The sequence below is a fragment of the Nannospalax galili genome, unplaced genomic scaffold (genome assembly GCF_000622305.1).
Source record: "Nannospalax galili isolate Female #2095 unplaced genomic scaffold, S.galili_v1.0 scaffold511, whole genome shotgun sequence".
Classification (NCBI taxonomy): domain Eukaryota; kingdom Metazoa; phylum Chordata; class Mammalia; order Rodentia; family Spalacidae; genus Nannospalax; species Nannospalax galili.
The window spans coordinates 4,040,709-4,061,627 of record NW_008331831.1 but is presented as its reverse complement, the minus strand read 5'-3'; the positions used below and the strand labels follow the sequence as shown (position 1 = coordinate 4,061,627).

General features: G+C 37.3%; 1 protein-coding gene across 5 annotated transcripts in view; it reads right to left on the bottom strand.

The window, feature by feature from the left end:
• Positions 1-288: 288 nt before the first annotated feature.
• Rbbp8 (RB binding protein 8, endonuclease) overlaps positions 289-20,919 on the bottom strand; it is a 76,558-nt gene continuing 55,927 nt past the window's right edge. For 4 of the 5 annotated variants that reach the window (XM_029560567.1, XM_029560569.1, XM_029560568.1 and 1 more), the window contains exons 13-20: positions 17,441-17,529; positions 15,570-15,681; positions 11,385-11,522; positions 8,937-9,006; positions 7,213-7,326; positions 4,632-4,728; positions 2,589-2,730; positions 289-483 (exon numbers count right to left, since the gene is read on the bottom strand). In XM_029560567.1, the coding sequence (XP_029416427.1) occupies positions 386-483; positions 2,589-2,730; positions 4,632-4,728; positions 7,213-7,326; positions 8,937-9,006; positions 11,385-11,522; positions 15,570-15,681; positions 17,441-17,529 (860 nt within the window). In that variant the 3' untranslated portion in view covers positions 289-385. The remainder of the gene's footprint in view (positions 484-2,588; positions 2,731-4,631; positions 4,729-7,212; positions 7,327-8,936; positions 9,007-11,384; positions 11,523-15,569; positions 15,682-17,440; positions 17,530-20,919) is intronic. The other variant, XM_008826974.3, reaches the window with a different exon arrangement.

The window sequence follows — 20,919 nt, the reverse complement described above, 5'->3', positions numbered from 1 at the left end:
GTACTGATCACCGTGAAGCACTGCTGAATGGAAACACCAGGGAAGAAACAGAGTAAAAAGAAAAGATCTAAAGAACAAATCAGAGACTACAAGTACCATATTTTAAAAACTGTAATTCCTAAGTAAGGTAAACAACCTCTCTGTGAGAGTGCAAAATGAAGCACCCACTGCTAAAAGGTGCAAAGGCAAGAAAATAGAATATAAACACATCCACATTTAAATAGTTACTGGTATGGTAGGTAAATGCCATTTAAAAATATTTTTAATGAAAAAGGATTCATAAATCAATTTACAGAAGATCAAAAAAATCAATGTTTATTACCAACTTTAACTATAAATAACTAAAATGGAAAAACAAAGCCATCTTCTCCTTTTCCTTCAGCATCTAAGTCTTCTGTTCCTTGCCTTTTGGAGAAAACATTACATTGTAAGGCTGCCGTCTTTTTGGACGAGGGCAAAGATCAAGATCTTCCTTAATGTAACCTTAAAAACAAATTATAGATTTAGAACACTATATTTGCAACATGCATTTCTTTCAGCTCAGCTGGACTTAGTGGCCAATGCCTGTAATCCCAGCATTTGGGAGGTGGAGGCAAGATCAGGAGCTCAAGTCCAGCCTGGGTTCCTTAAGATGATCTCAAAACAAACAAAAACAACTTCAGAACAAAAACAATAGGTTTCTTTCAGCGTACATCCATTAAACATTCACCTCATTCAATGTCTTCTAGGTCTACATGGCACTTCTGATTTTTGGCTGTGAGATGAGGATCTCAGCACTTAGCAGTAGTCTCCTCATTTATAGTAAGAAAATAAGTTGCAGTTATTGGGTGTTTTGTATACACTATCTCAGGTAATTCTCAAGATTCCTTAAGTAGCTTCCCCTACACTGACTTCACAGATGAGGAAATGGAGACCTGGGGAAATTGAAGAGCGAGGCTCTTGCCCAAGCTCTGTCTGATCCCAGTACCAAAGTTCTCAGGAATTTCCCTCTATTGCCTCCCATTGGTTTACAAACGGGGACAAAACTGCTAAACCCAAATTCTGCTACTACAATAAATTCCAGTGATTATCCCAAAAGACTTCTGTGGTAGCTATTTCCCTGAGAGAGAACCTCTATGCTCTCTATACTATTAAGATTCTCTGCACTGCTGACATACTCTCCAATCACTCATTTCCAAGGGAGGACTGTGCTCTGGGCCAGGCTAGTGGTACAAACACAGGCTCCAGGCACCTTGTCTGATTCCACATGATGACCAAGCAGAGATGTGATAGAAACAATTTGTATATTTGGTTAAACTATTTTACATTTAAATATCTGGAGCTCTTTTTTTATTTAAACGTGAGGAAGATTCCCCTAAATGCCAGTCACACAGTTAAGCCTTTAGAGTTCTCAAGAATAGCATAAGAGGGTGAGGCTGAACTGAAAGTCTAGTTGTTAAACTTATTAAAGGAAAAAATTATGTGTATGTGTGTGTCTGTGTGTATAAGCAAGTGAGTGTGGGTAGCCTAGGAGTCATCTCCTTGGAGTTGGAGTTACAAACTGTTGTGAGCTGCCCCCTGTGGGAGCTCTAGAAATTGAACTTGGATCCTGTGCAAAAGCAGGACACACTCTTAGCTACTGAGCTGTCTCTCCAGCCTATAATCTTATCATTAAACATTTATTCACTATTTTATCTTTTTCTGGGTAAAAGTATTAGATATTTATAACTTAAAATATTGGCCTAAGACTAAAAGGTTATCAATTAATTATGTGCAATACATCAAAGAGTCAAATTATAAAAAATTTGAGCATTATTATACTTTCCAGTCACATCTCAGAAAACACATCCCTTTTTCTTAAAACTCAGTGCACCGTATTTTTTAGTGCTGTGCTGCTGGTGACAGTGAGGAACAGAAATCACTATCTGAGTTTTTAAGGGAGCTTTGAAGATACACATTCTTGTATCAAATATAAGGGCCAAATCTGAAGGAACTAGCTGCATGCCAAGAGTCTAACAAAAATCCTTTTAAAATCTAGATATATTTGATAAACACAGCATTCTAGATAAACGAGTTTTCAAAATCCAAAATTCATGTTCTCTTTTTAACAATGTAACTTTGCTGCTAACTTCTGTAAGGTTGCTTTATTAAACGTCATTCTGTTAGGATGAAATTGCTTTCTGATATCTGAATGATAAACGAGGTTAACACACACGCAATCACATTAAAGTGATTATAAGTGGTGTCTAATCCCATGTAAATTAACAGAATAGTTGAAAGAAAGCCTTTCCTATTTAGGAATCTATTTTTATGTTGCAGAAGTAGTACCTAACTTGCAGCACAGAGAAAGAGAATTATGGAAAATGGCTTAATGTTCAGATTTATATCTACACAATATTTCTTTAAAATTCCAAAATACTACAATCTACATTCTTTACTTTTCTTTTTCTCTTGAGAAAGGGTCTCATTATGTAGCCTTGACTGGCCTGGAACTTGCTATGTAAAACCAGACTCACCTCAAAGTCCCAGAGATCTGCCTGCCTCTGCCTCTAGAGTGCTGAGATCAAAGGTGTATACCACCATGCCCCATCTGAAATCTATATTCTTACCCCTTTCCATACATGTTTGAGTGGAAGGAAAACCAACTTCCCAGAAATTCTCCGGTGTGCTGGGTGGAATGTAGCGAAATCGATGTCGTGAGCAGGAAGCCAGTTTCTTTTCTCTTTCTTCTGCTGGCATATCTGCATAATACTAACAATAAAAACTGGTAAGTGTTTTTTTTAATTTAGGAATAATAAATAGTGTCAGGCATATTGGTTATAAACTAGAAGCTAAAAAGCTATTTATTTTAAAACTAAACATTCTAGGAAACAAAACTCACTGATGACACTGCCAGTAATACTTAACAGACAGTATTACTAATAGTACTGAGACTGAAATGCTTGCTTCACAATTGAGAAGAGGAGCTTGTATCACAAACTTAAATTAACATACTGAGTCTTTCATCAATAAAGGCTTACAGAAACGATCCCCAACCCTGCACATTAGGAATCAAACTCAGAAGGACCTCAAGTATGTTAGGCCAGCATGCTACTGCAGCTCTGGATTCTACTTCTTAGCAATCTGGGAAGACACTGAAAGGTATGGGCAGAGGACTGGCATGACTGAACTTTTATTCTAAAAGATCACTGAGGGAAAAAAGATCCATTATTGTGTTTAATGAGAAGAGGTAAGAACAAAAGAAAATACGTACAGAGATGAGACTATATGAGAACTCTTGTCTTTTTCTTCAACTTTGCTGAAAACCTAAAATTGTTCTAAAAAGTCAAGTATTAAGGAAAAGGTAGGGAGTATTTCAATAGCCCAGACAGGATAAAATGACGTCTGGGTTCAGGGTGTTAGTGACGGAAATGGAACATTTTTTATGGTAGAATCATTAAGATTTGCTGAAAGATCAGTTATTGAGATGTGCAAAATGTAGTGAATAACTAGAGGATCTTTTGTTTAAAAGAAAACTAGAAAAAAAATGGGCATATAAGAGACTGAGTAGTGAAGTGTAGAACCTGAACATAGAACACGTTTGCTTTTAGACATGTGGAATTTGAGATCCTACCATACTTCATGATATATTTGGAGTAGACAAGGGATAGACTTACAAACTAAGCATACAGATGAACACCTAAGTACATGGGAGTTGCACTTTTAATTTCATTCACCATGGAGTCCACTCTTTTACCTTGAATAACTAGAAGTACCACATAAAATGAATGAAACAATCATTTTCAGTGATTAGACAGCAGTACAGAAAATGGTTACTAAGAAGGAAGGCAAATTAACAATGTGCTATGGGAACTCATAATATAGGGTGGATTTCTTTTTTGGACTGCCAAAAAGTTTTTTAAAACAAGATCCCAATTTATATTTCCACTGTGAGGGTTTAAGAACATATTTCCACCAAATGTTAACTGTCATCTATTCATATTTTCATGTGTAATTTTAATGTGCTTGGTTATCAAATTTTCTAGCTCCCAGTTGTTAAAAAGGAAACTTAAGTGGGGAAGGGTTAGATGTTGAGGTGGGCACCTGACAGCTAATGGGTAACAGGACAAAAAATAAAAGCAGCACATTTTAAGATAACAAAGAACCTGTCTAGGACGATTTATGAACAGGGCAATTAGTACTAATGACTTCAGTTTAAGACAGTCAATATACAAAAGGAAAAATATATGTTCTAAGGATGAAGGAAACTTACCACATTTTCTCTAGGAAGTAAAATATGTGAGGGAAAAAATAGCACTTACAGTAGTACTATTATTTTTTAAAACTATGAGCGTATCTAATTCTTGAGAACAATAGTGAAAAAGAATAAATGTTAAAGCTTCCTATTGAATTATCAAAATTTGCCCCTAACCCTAAAAATTAGGTTAGGTCTCTGATTCACTTGATGAGAGAAATTAGAGGCTTTAATTTTCATCTCTTTATATTTGCTTACTAACATAGACCGGCTACAGTCAGTATATTCTTCATTTCTTCAGTTATTGTTGGCTCAAACAAGGTTTCCAACTATAAATATGGTTTGTAGCTCTGATTTTTAAATCATGACTTTATGATCCATAGTCATATTTTTAAAAAGTATTTACATTAGTACTTACAATTTCGCATTCCTTACATGTGTGCCCAAGCAATTTTCTTCTCTCTTCTTTTTTCCGAATCACCTCAATATGAGGAAAATTTTGTATGCTAGCATCTCTGGAGGAAGGGAAAGGAATTTAATTTAAAATTAATCTATTTGTTATTATAAAAATCTTTGGTATAAAATCTGAATTAAAAATATGAGAACTCAGAAGAGAAAGAGTCCCCAAAACACTCTCCCTCTCTTAATGATTCCCTTTATAGTTTCATGACCTACACACGCATACATATAAATTTAAATCTAGGTTCTTCCTCTAAGGAGCCATGTGTCTCCCTGAATCTGTCTTGTTTAGATTGACATTATGATCTTCAGTTCTATCTATTTTCCTACAAATGTCATGATTTCATTTTTCTGCATAGCTGAGTAAAATTCCATTATGGATATATACCATATTTTCCTTATCTATTCACCTGCTTACAGACAATAGCTAGTTTCATACCTTTAGGGACTGTGAGTAGAGCAGTAGTAACAAGGACACGCAAGTATGTCTGTGGCTGAACTTAAGGAGTCCTTAAGTACATATCCAGGAGTGGTACAGCAGGGTCATATGGTATTAATAGTTCCTTAGTTTCTTGGGAAGCCTCCATAGTGAGTCACATTGTGGCTGCACCAATTTATGTTCCCACCAGCTGTTTATTAGGGTTCTTCTTTGCCCATGTCCTTGTTAGCATTTGTTAGCATCAGTTTTCATGATCATTGTTATTCTGACTGGGGTGAAATGGAAATCTCAAAGAAATTTAAATTTGCATTTCATTGATGGTTAAGTAAATTCAAAATTTTTTCCTCAAATATTTATTGGTCATTTGTATTTCTTTTTTAGGGACTTGTCTATGGAGTTCATTGGCCCATTATTAACTGGAAGATCTGGGTTTTCGGTGTTTAACTTTTGTGGTGCTTTATACATAGTAGACATTAACTTTCTGTCTGATGCATACTTTATGCCAAGTGTTTTTATAATTATTTTTCTAATCAACAGGTTCTCTCTGACTGGTTGAAAATAAGGAGGAGGTAAAATATAACAGTAAAAATGAATTCTATATTAAACTCAGAAGTTGGTATTGTTATAACATCAGCCTAGAAAAAGTACTACCAAGAACCTAGACTTCAGGGCTAATTTATACTCTTCTACAAAGAACAGATTCATCTTTGTGTCATTTGTCATTATGCCCCCCCCTTTTTTTCTGCTTTTACCCACCCTAAATTCCCCAAAGTATCAGGCACTGTTGTCATTTGTGTTTGACTTTAAAGAGAATCGGATCTTATTGTGAAGCACTAGAATCCTAAAAGGATCAAGGCCACTGAGATACAGATCCATGTGGCAGGGTTAACTTGCTGTGAAGTGCTTTGGGAAGAACAAAAATAACCAGGAAGGACAAATCTTAAAAATTAATATATTCACCCAGCTTTAAGAAGTACAACATAGAAAAAAAAAAATCTTAGAAGATACTTTAGTGTTATGAGACTGCACATATATTTTGTTTCTAACAGAAACAGCCTCAGAGAGCTTAAACAGTCTGATTCTGAAAAACTGACTTTTAAAATGATTTTTCTTGAGGACCATCTACTCTTCTGAATATTTGGATCTCATGCCCCTTTAGTTGGCAAGCATTTTTCTTCAAAAGAAATTTTAATTACTCAATTTCCAATTATTCTGAGTTACAGGTCCTTTTTGTGTTTTAATTCAAGAACCCTCATCGCTAGAGCAATGTGTGAATTAAAAAAGGGAGGGCATGAAAAGATGGATAACATATTGCCAACACTGAATATTGTTTCAAAGAATTTATGAAGTATAGGCTTATGGAGAACCCATTTTGGCTTTATCCTTTCCTCTGAGTATTATGTATTTCTAACGCAGCAGGAAATTCATTAGGAGACTGGCATCTACAAGCAGACCCCAACTAAAGCATCACTTAAAAAGTTAGTGAGCTTCATAACTGACACAACACAATGCACCTTTAACAGGTATGAAATTTAATGTCTACTTGACAGAACCTAGAATTACCTAGAAGGCACACCTCAAGCCATACCTGGGAGGGACTATCCAGATTAGGTTAGCTCTGGGAAGTCTGGAGCAGGAATTAGGTTGACTGAGGTAGGAAGACCCACCTTAACTTATGGTACGATGGAGGATGGACTGAGTAAAAAGGAGGGAGGAGGTGAATATTAGCATCCTTTACTCTCTGCTTCCTGACTGGGGATCCATGTGACCAGCTGTCTCAAGGTCCTGTTGCAGTAATCTCCCCATCATGATGGACTATATCTTGGAATTGTGAATGCAGGATTTTTGGTAATTTGGGGTATCCAGTAGGGGTCTTAGAAAGTATTTTCTGTCGATAAGAGTGGACTCCTGCTATAAGGATGCTAAATGCAATGGATTTAAACCCATCACACACATTCAGGTTCATGAGTTTATGGCAACAAACAAAAAACTACTTATATTTGGGGTTCTGAGGTACCATTTCTTTGGAAAAGTGATAAATCTAGGAAAAGAATTAAGCAATTAATAACAAAATATCAGCTTATTTCTTTTAGAGACTCACAGGTAGATCTCTGTAAGTTTGAAGTCAGTCTTGTCTACGTATGTGGGTTCTAGGACAGCCAGAGTTACATGGTGACTTTCCTGTCTCAAAATCTTTTTTTGTTTTTCTTTTAGACTATTAAAAAAAAAAAGCATAAAGAATAACTTTATTTGGACCAGTGAGATGGTTCAGCAAACGAAAGCGTCTGCTGCCAAGCCTGATGATCTGAGTTAGATTCCTGGTACCCCATATGGTGGAAAAAGAGAACCAACTCCCGTAATCTGTCCTCTGATTGCCACATGCAAATGTATACATACACATATGCCTCCTCCCAAAATAAATAAAGATGTAATAAAAACTTTATTAACTTAAAAGAGGCTAATTTTGAGAACATTACCAAAAAGCCTAAAATGTTTTTTTGGAATAAATTATTATGTTTTAGATTTTCTTCAAAAACAAATAGTATATAACTGAAAGTAACAAAAGTTGCAATCTTTGTGAAAAAGTCAGAAAGTAGCATTGAGGTTCAAAATTCAGAAGCTGAATTCAGGGCTCAAAAAATCCCCTAAAATAGGCCTGAAGCATGGCAGCCTAATCATGACCTAAAGTCTTGTACCTGTAAAAGTCAGCAAACTGAAAAATTCAAAATAAAATAAAATAAAAATACAGATAAAATAAAACAAAGATTAAACATTTATTTGTTACAATAAAGCAGAGAAACTATTACTGCTGTTTAAAAATGAATGTTACTGGTAAACATTTCCTTACATGTCAAATTTGTCATTCTTATTATTGAGTCATTTTTTTGAGTATAAAGTAAATGATGTGCTGGGTGTGGTAGCACACACCTTTAATCCCAGCACTTGGGAGGCAGAGGCAGGAGGATCTCTGTGAGTTCAAGGCCAGCCTGGTCTACATAGTGAGTTCTAGGCCAGCTTGGCCTGTAGGGAGACCCTGTCTAAACAAGACAAATAAAGAAAGGTGATGATGTGATATAAACAAGCTTGCACGTGTATGTGTGTGGTGTATGCATGGCGTGTGTGGGTATGTGTGGGGTCTGCCTGCCTGTATGTGCTATATGCATACCTACATGTGTATGTGAGCATGCTTGTCAAGAGGGTGGGGGAGGGGGATATGCAGAGGTCAGAGGTTGATTTCAGGATGTTTTCCTCAATTGCTCCTCCACCTTATTTTTTATTTATTATTTTTTTGAGGCAGAGTTTCTCACTGAACCTGGAGCTTGTCAGCCAGTTTCTGCTAGACCAGCTGGCCAGCGAGCCCCCAGGATCCACCTGTTTCCACTCTACAGTGCTGGGGTTATAGATGCATGCTGCCTTTTATGCAGGTGCTGGGGATCCCATCTCAGGTCCTCAGGCTTGTGCAGCAAGTACTTTACTCACTGAGCTATATCCTCAGCCCCTTAAATGAGTCTTCCCTTCGTTTTGGAGACTAACTCTCACTCCCGGCTGGCCTCAAACTTGCAATTCTTTAGTCTCAGCCTCCAGGTGTGAACCTGGCTCTAAAGGATTCCTCCTCCTCCTCCTTCTTTTTTTTTTTTTTTTTCCAGGCAGGGTTTTGTTTTGTAGCTCTGGCTGGCCTCAAATTTGCAACACTCACTCCTGCCAAATGACTCTGTTTTAATCAAAGCAGTCATTTATTGAAAGCTTAGAGATACTTTTACAAAGACAGTTCTTTTTGCATTTCCAATCACACTACTAATATCAATCTAATCAAGACCCGCTTACCTCTCTTTGTCTTTAAAATAGGGCTCCACAAATGCTTTCTGTTTGACCTTATCTTGTTTATCACCATGTACTGTAAACAAAACAAACATAAACTGACCTTAGAACTTAATGAGAAATGATTAGTTTGCTGGGGGGGAGGGGGCTATGACATGTACCAACACTTCCCTTTTACTGCAATTCCTTTAAATTTCCTGTTTTCCACCTGCATAATGAAGAAGGTGATGACTACCTCACTTCAGAGTCACTAAACAACTAAAAATCGTATCTCAAAGATTTTAACAGAACTATCTAGATGTCTATTAGCATTTGGCAAGAGACATCAACAAAAGATAGCTTTTAGTACCTCTCACTTATCTGCCCTATTAAATCTGTGTGATGTGTCTTTAAGGTAGGTTATGAATAGAAAAATAAAGATATTAAAGAATGTTAGCAAAAAATGAATCATGGGCTGGCGAGATGGCTCAATGGTTAAGAGCACTGGCTGCTCTTGCAAGAGGACTGGGGTTCAATTCTCAGCACTCGCATGGTGGCTAACAACCATCCATAACTCCAATTCCAGGGGATCCGACACCCTCTTCTGACATCTGAGGGCATTGCACAACACGGGTACATTTACAGACATACAGGCAATACGCTCATACACATAAAATAAAAATAAATTGATCCTGGGGGCTGGAGAGATGGCTCAGCGGTTAAGAGCACTGACTGCTCTTGCAGAGGACCCAGGTTCGATTCCCAGCACCCACATGGTGGCTACGAACCATCCTTAACTCCAGTTCCCTCTTTTGAGGGAAGCCCTCTTTTGACCTCCATGGCATTGCATGGCACAGGTGCACTCACATACACACAGGCAATATGCTCATACACATTTAAAAAAAAAATTGATCATGAAATTTAAGAATTGGCTCAGAGGGTGGGACTTGAATTCTAAGAGCTCTAGACTCAATCAACTGCTATCATCTATTCAAAGAATTAAAACTTACCAAGCAATGTGCTAAGTTCTAGCCACGTATCTCAGCTCTCATGCAGTACACACATATAGTTTGAGAACCAGACATTGGACAAGCAGACACCTTAGACAGGTAAGACTTATCTGAGAATAAAATATTTAAGGTAGTAACTGAAGATGGACATTCCACCAGGAGAAGGGAATGGTACAGGTAGGTCTGGAGACTGAACGTTTCTATGTTATAGGGATTAAGAGAAGGCCAGTGTAGTTGAGATTTAGCAAAGAAAGGGAAATGTGTAGGGAGATCAAGATGGAGAGTAGGCAGATAGAAGATTGACAGGTCTTGGAGTCCAAAAGACAGTCTAAATTCTATTTTATATGTAATAGGAAATAACTGAACATGTTCATCATAAAAATCAATTTCACTGAGGTACCATTCACATATAAAGCACACACTTTAAGTGTGCTCTGACACATTTGACTGAATGCACGTTATTGTAACTGGGACAGCATTCCCAGCACTCCTGCCTTTTCCAATATGCCTTTGTTTCTCATGTGCAGGAACACTCGCTGTGTTGCTGGTCTGCTCTCTGCCCCCACCCCAAACTCTGATTTTATTTCTTTCACTAAATAGCTTATTTGTTTTAGAATTACATACTAAAAAATTATAACCTGCTTTTTAATCATTTTATTTGTTCAGCTCAGCAAGTTGGAGAGTTACCTATGTGGTTTTTGTTTATCTGCTTGTTGATGGACATGTGGTGGGCTGTTTCTAGTTTTGAGGTATTACAAATAGCACGGCCTAATTCACATTGAGCTGAGGCTCTCGTTGTCATCCTAAAAGCCTGATGGGAGCATAAGCGAAGTATAATAAAGGCAGATTGAGCTATAGTGGAAAACATGTTTACTTAAACTAGTATAAAACAACTCCTGCATCAGATTAAAAATTCTGATCATAGACTTTTCACTCACAGTAAAATAATTAGATACTTAACATTACTGGATAGAATATTGTTCTGAGTGTTAACACTAGTTATAAAATATGAATGACACTAAGCATTTTCTCTGAGAAGATAAAGCATTCATAAGAGAAAATGGATCTAACATAGTACAATATTGTACTACAATTATTGATAAAATTAAGCACTATAAACTAAACTTTCTCACATTTTTACATATATATAATGAAGTGTGTGTATATATATACATATATATATTGCTGAATAAAGAATAATTTCTGAGTTCTGATAAATATTTCAGTTATGTAAGACGTATGTAAAAAGATGAGCTCAGTGAAAACTGCATGTGAACACTCTGATCTTTTTTGGGACTCTTGTGTTAGTCTGGAATTGTTTCAAACACAAAACTGAAAAAGAAGTGTATATATGAAACATGAAACTTTTGTTAATATTCCTAATCAATCCTCTATAAATTAGCTTGATAACTTAAGTGAACTCAGTGTAATAGAAAAGCCATAAATGAAGAGAAAATAGCCTTACTGTTTGGTTCCTTGGAGGCAGGAGCTAAGTCCTCATCTGGTACCTGGGGGAAACTATCTGCCAAACAGGATTCATATTCTTCATGCATTGTCCGATCAAACATATCTTCCAAGCTATCATTCATTTTTCTTTCTCCATCTATAGAAACAACAACAAAAGAAAACATTGGCTTACCAGCAGCAAGCAAGTTTTGGCTTTCTAGGTAGTCTGATGTGAAAGCTTTATGAGTAGTAAGACCCAAAATAATGTAATGATGTCTTTAAGGGAACTTACTTTAAAAGATTCTTAAACGTTGATTGCAAGCTCTACCTTGAAGAGTGCTCTTGCAAACACACATGTGCAGTGAAGTACTTATACGTGTACAAGGTACATAAGACTTGTATGCTATCTTGCCAAGAGTGAATGTTAAGTGGGTAACAAACTAATGTATGTAAGTGTTTAAAGCACTTTTTTTGTTTGTATAATTTTTTTTTTTTTTTTTTGGTCTTTTTGAGACAGGGTCTTCCTGTAGCCCCAGCTGTCCTGAAACTCACTATGTAGACCAGGCTGGCCTTGAACTCACAGAGATCCGCCTGCCTCTGCCTCCCAAGTGCTGGGACTACAGGTGTGCACTACCACGCCGGGCTAAAGCACTTTTTTAATGCAACAAGATTTATTAGACAATTTATAAAGCAAGTATATACATGTTTGATAAATTTGACAAATAATCACACTATAATTAACTTTAAAAATTCCAGGAAAACAATGTAATAATGAATATTCAGGCTAAAAAGGGCACCCTTTAATATCATCTGCTGGGCATTTCTGTGATGTAGGACTGCTGAGACTTACTATATAAGTAAGTCTTTTTTTGGGGGGGAAGCTTTTGATACATTTTGTATTCATTACAATATAGGAAAGAGTGTCAGAGACAAAGACACATCAGAATACATGCTGTGTTTAAAGCACTTTTAAAAATACAATTACAATACAGGCTTCAGGTCTATCAGGTCTAGTTGTAAAGAATGTTCTTTGAGTGAACAGGCAGTGAGTAAGGTGGCACTCATGAACACACACTAAAAAGAGTGTAAGAATACTAGTTGTAAACTAATGTTGAAAGAGTATGACTCAAAGAAGATGACATACTGTAATATATACAATTAAGTAAAGATACTTCTTCAATCACAATTCTTAGAATGTGGCTTAATTCTCACAAGTGGCATGTCCTGGTAGTTACTGCACATGAACAAAGTCTTTATGTGCTGACTTTTAAGTGTTGCCTTGTGAAGAGAATGCTAGTTTTTGCTGTTATATAATCAAATCCTTTTTTTCTTTCTTTTTGATCTTTTTTGAGACATGGTCTTCCTGTAGCCCCAGCTAGCCTGGCACTTGCTATGTAGACCAGGATGGCCTTGAACTCTCAGAGATCGACCTGCCTTTGCCTCCCGAGTGCTGGGACTAAAGGTGTGCACTACCATGCCCGACTATAACCAAATTTCTTAAAGAAACCAGTCTTTCCTTTACCAGCTCATATGTAACTCATAAAATCAAAAGTGCAAAATTCACCTTTAGAGCTCTAACTATGTTTTCTATTATATAATCACATTCTAAAAATAACAATTTAGAGTGAGCGTAGTGGCCCATGCCTTTAATCCTAGTACTGCAGAGGCAGAGGCAGGAAGATTTCTGTGAGATCCAAACTAGCCTGGTCTACATAGCTAGTTCAGAACTAGTTGGGATTATGGGGAGACCTCATCTTCAACAAACGAACAAACAAACAAAGAAACCAATTTAAGAAAAAACAAGAGATTTAGCTGTCTATTAAATATGACAGACCGGCGTCAGCCAAGATAGTTCAGAATACAGTATCAATCACCATTCCTAATCCATAGAACTCCATTCCTCTTACTTTGATTTATTGTTGTCCAAAATGCCATCACTATCATGTTATGTTCACTTGTTTCTTCCCCATTAAAATGTAAATTCCAAGGAGCAGGTGCTTTTTTTCTGTTTATTCCTATTCTAGAATATTTTTTGCTACATAATTTTGCTTGATAGTTACTGGATGATTTGATTACATATTACATATGTGTCTTTTTTTTTTTGCTGCGGGGCAAATTTGTTAATAACATATACTTTTTATGTTATGTGCCAGGCACTAACACTACACATTCCCAAAGCACTCTGTAGAGCTGTTACTAAGTCACAATGCTACGTTGCTTACTTATTATTATTTGACTGGTCTGCCTTCTGATTGTGAAATACCTGAATAAAGAAACTATAACCTTTTAAAAATCATTCTATCACAGCACTGGGTAGGTATAATACAAAGTAGGGGTACAGGAGACATTTTAAAAAATTAAGGTATTAGCAGTAATTGGAAGTTTTTATTGGTGTACTTCATTGTTTTGTTAAGCAGGATTACTTTAATAAGGTAGATTATGGTTTTTTCCTTCAAATATGGCTTCAACAGTGTCTACTATTACAAATGCTGTTCTTACAATATTATATGGACAGCCAAATGCTTGATCATATGGTTTGTTACTTACTACTAAAAAACAAAGATTCAAGACACAGGCTACTGAAATCTTCCCACTAACTGCATTTAGGGCACTGAGAAAGAATGCGATGCAAAGAAACCAGTGCAGACTGGCTACTCATGTCTTTGGCCTAGGGTTGGTGGAGTAGAGATTAAGGAGAATGTACATAAGGATGGAATGTCCTCACAGTTTCTAACAGATGATTGCTGAGAAATCCCTTTAATGTTAGCACTGCATCTTCATGCGCAGGCCTGGCCGTCCATACTAAGGGTGAGAAGTGGTGATTGCTTGCTTGTTTCCTGTGTAACTGCTCCTGTGCGTCTATAGAAGGAATCATATAAAGGCTGTGCTGACCAGTTCTTGCAGTTGCTGCCACGTCTTTTAGAAAGTCAAGGTTTTAGCTAAGAATTAAAAGATCCCCACTAGAGGTGGTATACACACCTCAGTTGACTAACGCCCCTTCTTTGTAGATGTAGACTATAACAGATCAACTCACCATATGCAATTATCTCTCAGTGATAATTGTTGAATTGATTCTAATACTTCCCTATAAAATTCCTTTCTTTTTTTTTATCAAATTACTTGAGGAAAAAAAAAAATTCTAGGCCTGGAGAGATGGCTCAGTAATCTTGCAGAGGACCTGGGCTTGATTCCTAGCACCCACATGGCAGCTAACAACCATCCATAACTTCAGTTCCAGGGGATCTGATGTCCTCTTCTGACCTCTGTGGGTGCTGCATGACATGGGTGCACTTACGTACATGCAAGCAAAACACTCATACACATAAAATGAAAATAGTAAGATATTTTGGTTGTTTAGAGACAGGTCTCCTTATAGCCATAGCTGGCCTGGATTCGCTATGGAGACCAGGCTGACCTTGAACTCACACAGATCCGCCTGCCTCTGCCTCCCGAGTGCTAGGATTAAAGGCATGTACCACCACACTTGACTAAAAAAAATAATAAAATTATAAAAGAAATTATAATTCTAAAAAGACTCAAGATTCCCTTTTACACTATTAACTAGAAATCATCTAAACCAGAGATGAGCAAACTTTTTCTAAAAAAGATCAGACAGGAAATATCTGAGGTACGTGGGGCCATAAGGTCTTTATCAACTATTCAATTTGATCTTGTATAAAATAAACAACTATTAATAACATGTAAAACAAATAAATGAGGCTGTGCTCCAATAAAACTTTATTTATAAACTAGCCACTGGGTAGATTTTGCTAGCCTGTGAAAGCAATTTGAATTTCTGAACTAAAGTTATTATAGCTAAAGTTTTTTTTTTTTTTTTTTTTTTTCTCCATGAATAAGCTGAGTTTTCTTGGGAAGGAATTTAAAATTAACAGAGCAGGAATTGGGCATGGTGATATAAGCCTGTAATGTCAGATCTCAGGAGACTGACAGAAAGATTCCAAGTTCAAGACCAGCCTCAGCTACACAGCAAGACCCCATCTCAAAAACCCCAAACCAAATCAAACCAAAATACCACCTTTCCCATCCCAATTAACAGAGTAGAAAAAAAAAAAACAAACAACTAGATCTATAAAATCCAAAAATCTGGTTTACAAAGTCACTATTCTTTCTTATCAGTATAATGGTATGACTACAAATTTTATTCTACATTTGAGTAAGTAACCAAAACCCAAATAAATCTTACTTGGACTATTTTCCTTTTGCTCTTGCTTCTTCATTTTTAAAAGCATGGTCTCACTGACCAATGTACAGTCCATGTCCACGGTCTCTCCTCCTAATTGTGACTGACTGCTGTCCTGAATAAATATTTTGAAAATTCAAAATTTTAGCAATTAATCCTTCATAGCCTTTTATCTGCTTTTGAAAAAAAAGAAAGGTAAAAAAGTTACTCTTTTAAGTCATTAAGTTATATTTACTTTTATATCTTAAGAACAGAGGTTTAGGTTTTATTGCCTATAGAACACTCAAACTTCAATAAATAAGCACCTTCTTGTCAAGCCTAGGAAAAGGAAGACTTTGGCCAAGGAAGGGAGACTTATTTACTACTAAATACCTTTGAGCTTTTTCTACCTTCTCCAATCTGCCTTACAGTAATGAACACCAATGTACATACAAAACAATTTTAGTAATCAAATTTTCTTTCTTCATAGATATGTTACTCTAGCAAACATTAGATAATCTCTTACTAATGTACGACCAAGTGAAAGAGAACTCCTCAAACTATATGGAACAGGAAGCAAAAAAATATTTCCAATACAAATTTTAATGAAAAAACACAGTATTTAAGCAGGGCATAGTCTTGCATGCCTGAAGTCCCAGAATTCATAAAGTTGAAACAGGATTGTAAGTCTGAGGCCAGCCTGAGCAACACAGTGAGATGCTGTTTCAAACAAAATAAAATTCAGTATTTTTAAAAAGTCAGTTGGAAAAAAAAAATAAATGTTTGTCTTGATAGCATTTTTTTAAAAGAGTTTTCTTCTCATGTAAACTCAAGCAAACAAAAGCCCAGCATAGAACTGGGGAAATGGACTGCAGACCCCAATCTTAGCTGAAGAAATATTGGCAACTGATCAATGCTGGGTGAGGAAGAGCTGATCTTCCTAAAGCAAGGAACTCTAGATAGGTTGACGAGACCTCAGTAGATGAACCTGAACTGGGGAACATCTGGGGACACTAACTTGACAGAATAGGCCTAAGACAAATGACGGAAGGTATGAATTCCAGTGGGGGGGATATGGGAGGGTGCCAGTGGGGACAGGGGTATAAAGATGATTAAGATAGATTGAGATGTTCTGTATGAAATATACAAAAATTCAATTAAAAAAATTAGGAAAAAAAGAAAAAAGATAGGGCCTTCTCATAGCCCTAGCTGACTTGGAACTCATTATGTTGTCCAGGCTAGCCTTGATTTCACAGAAGTCTGCCTGCCTCTGCCTCCCAACCATAAGCTACCATGCCCAGCTTTTGACAACACATTAAAAATAAAACAAAATTTAAAAAAGCTAATCAAGACATATGATGAAATTAAGCATGGTGGTACACACTTGTAATCTTAATACTTAGGAGGATGAAGCAAAAGGACACTAAGTTTGAAATCAGTCTAGGATCCTGTTTCAAAAAACTAAAGACATAGGAATGTTTTGATAAAAGTTTCACTTACTCAACTAGGATTTTACATTATTTAAAAAAAAACTATATTGTTTCATAGCAAAGGCCTTTAAAACCAGAATGTATTAATAACTGTTCAAAACTGCCATCATGTTGGAAGAAAAGGCATTTTTATTTCTTTGTTTTCTGAGTGAATACATGTAGGTTTTAAGAAATATCTATCGTGGACCAACAAGATGGCTCAGTGGGTAAAGGTGCCTGTCATTAATCCTGACAACCTGAATTTGATTTCTAGAACCTACATGGTGGAAGGAGAGAACGGACTCTTGAAGGTTGTCACTTGACCTCCACATGTATGTTGTACGCACATGTATGCACACATGCCCATACAAACATAAAAATGGCTGATTAACAACTCACTATATTATGTTCTAATTTTAAACTTACCTTTGTATCTATTACAGTCACATCCATTTTATACTGAGAAAGGTCTGCTCCTGGATCTATACTCCACTGGATATTTTCAAAGGATACATCTTAGATGAGGGACGGAAAAAGCACAAATAAAAACCTGATTTGAAAATTCTCATCACTTTAAAATGTTAAGAGACCTTGTGATGGTTTGAATGAAAATGTCCCCCATAGGCTCTAAGTATTTGGACATTTTGTTCCCAAATGGTGGCACTGTTCTTTGAGGTTTAGAAGGTGTGGCTATCTTAGAGGAAGCATGTCACTAAGGGTGGGCTTAGACAGTTCTTAAGCCTTGCCAGATCTCCAGTTGTTCTCTTGCTTCCTTTGCCTGTGTGATAACGTGAGAGCTTCACTTCTGCTGCTCCTGCTCCAGCCACCTCCAGCCACCATGCCTCCCTGCCATGACGGACTGTAATTCCCCTGGAACTGTAAGCACAAATAAACTCTTCCTTCTATAAATTGCTTGGGTCAGTGTTTCTATCACAGCAACAGAAAAGTGACTAATACAGTAATTGGTACCAGAGAGTGGGCTGTTGGCTGTGAAGAACCTGACCATGTGGGGCGTTGGAAGAATGTGGAAGACTCTGGAAGTTTGGGCTAGAAAAGTAGTTGATTGCTGTAAGCAGAACTTAACAGGCCATTCTAGTAGGGTCTGGAAGAAAGTAGTGCTGAGAACAATGTAGTTCGAGAGGGAAAGAAGGACTTAAGCAGCACTTGGGATATTTTGGCAAGAGTCTGGCTGGAGTCTGTCCACAGCCAAAAAGCTTGCCTGAGGCTTAAGTTGAAAAGCCATGGACTAATTTCTCTAGTGGAAGAAATCTCAAGACAGCCTAATGTAGAAATGGTGGCATGGCTATTAATGGCAAATATTATATAGATTTACAGAGAAAAAGAGCAAATGGGGCAGAAAGAAATACAGAATGTACAGGATGGATTGAAAAAGAGCACTAGGAGGACTACTACTGGAGCCCTGGCATGTGATGGAGAGGATCCCATTGATAAGGAGGTTAAAGTGATTAAGGAGGGGCCTACAGATTCACACTTAAACAATGGAGAGAGAGTGCCTCTAGTGCAAGACCACACCCAGTTAAGCCTCCAACTTGTGAAAGGAAAATGCTGCAGAGACCACTAAAGAGAAAAGCTTCTAAAATGGATAAAGCAGGCTGGAGTCCATCCCAAACTTGCAGTCAAACTTTGAATTGTCCTTCACCTGGCACTGGCTTCAGAGGCATGAAAGGTGCAAGAGTGAAGGGGTCATCAGTTCTTCCTCTGCAGTTTCAGAGAGCCTCAGAGGCCAGGCAGCATGCAGCAGGGGTTTCCCTGCCTAGAGAAGGCCCTGATAGGCCATTGTGTGAAGCTGTGAAGGTGAAGCCTGGTTGGCAATAGAGACCCCAAGAAGTTCATGATGCCAGAGCTGTGAGGCATCTGCCAAGACCTGCATACAGGGAGTGGTACCAGCACAAGAGAGAGATGTATGTTGCATGCAGCAAAGCTAGAGAGGCTGAGCCATCTAAGTCCTTTGGAAGCAAAGTCCCAGAAGTTGGATGTGGAGCTAATGGATTTGGTGTTTGCCCTGCTGGTTTTTGGTCTTGTTTTAGCCTGGTATTTCCTTATTATGCCTCCATTCCTCCCTTTTGGAATGGTAATGTGTATTTGGTTCCACTATATGTTGGGAGTATGTAATCTGTCTTTTGGTTTTATAGAGGCTTACAGTTAAGGTATTTACCTGAGTCTCAGAAGAGATCTTGGACTGTGGACTTTTAAATAGTATTGAGGCTAATAATGACTATGGGGACTTTTAAAGTTGTACTAAATGCATTTTGCATTTTATATGGTCAAGAGCCTATGAGGGCCAGGGGGTGGAATGTGATGGTTTGAATGAAAATGTCCCCCATAAGCTCCAAGTATTTGGATATTTTGTCTCCAGATGATGGTGCTGTTTTGGGAGGTTTTAGAAAGTGTGGCTGTCCTGGAGGAAGCACGTCACTGGGGGTGGGCTTAGACAGTTCTTAAGCCTTGGCAGATCTCTAGTCGCGCTCTTGATTCCTGTGCCTGCATGATGATGTGAGAGCTTCATTTCTGCTGCTTCTGTTCCAGCCACCTCCAGCCACCATGCCTCCCTGCCATGATGGACTGTAATTCCCCTGGAACCGTAAGCTCAAATAAACTCTTCCTTCTATAAATTGCTTGGGTCAGTGTTTCCATCACAGCAACAGAAAAGTGACTAATACAGACCCACAGAATAGAAAATGTTTTGTAAATTGCCTGTCTGGTGAGGTACTTATACCCAGGATATATAGAGAGAACTCTCATAGCACATACTCAAAAATTAAACATCCCAATTAAACATGGGGCAAAGGATCTCAACAGACAGTTCAAATGGCAATAGGCTATGAAAAAATGCTCAATAAGATTAGCTATCAGAAAAATGCAAAGCACCATTAAGATACTAGTTCACACCCACTAAAATGACTAGAATCAAAAAAATGTATGTAACAAGTGATTGTGAAAAACAGAAACCTAAACAAAACAATGGTGGAAATGCAGAATGGTATAGCTGCTTTGAAAAACAGGCAGTTCCTTAAAAGGTCAAACTCAGAGCTGGCATATAGTATAGCAATTTTACTCGTAGGTAACCTCTCCACCCCCCAAACACCCCGGAAACAAAAAAGGAAAATAAAAATGTAGAGAAAAATTTGTACATAAATGCTCATAGTAGTATTATTCATAATAGCAGCAGGACATTATAAATCATAGCATATAATGAAATTTTATTCAGTAAAAAGGGAATGAAAATTGCAAACATTATGCAGTATTGGTGAGATGGATCAGCAGGTGAAGGCGCTTGCCATGTAAGACCAATGACCTAAGTTTGATCCTTAGAACCCATAAAAGGTAGAAAGAGACAAACGACTCTACAGAGTTTTCTTCTGACCTCCACGTATATTCTGTGACACATGAACACCCACAGACATACATCATATACACAATAGCAATAATTAAAATAAAATTAAAAAGAAAACATTATGCCAAGTGAAAGAAATCACAAGATTATATACTAATTGGGTTTTATACCTCTAGAATATTTAAATCTGTGGAGATGCCTAGGATAGGGAAGGAAGAAAAGGCATGGAAGATGCTGAAAGTGTTCTAAGCTTAGACTAGAGAGAGACAGTGGTACTACTCCATGAATATACCAAAATGACTAATTGGTGGCTTTTATGGTAAATGACTTATGTTTCAATAAAGTAATTTTTTAAAAGTAAAAATTATAAAATTGTGGGGCTGGAGAGATGGCTCAGCGGTTAAGAGCACTGGCTGCCCTTGCAGAGAACTGGGTTCGATCCAGCAACAACATGGTGGCTAACAACAGTCTGTAACTCTAGTTCCAGGGGATCCAACACCCTCTTCTGACCTCTATGGGCAGTGCATGACACAGATGCACTTATACTCAT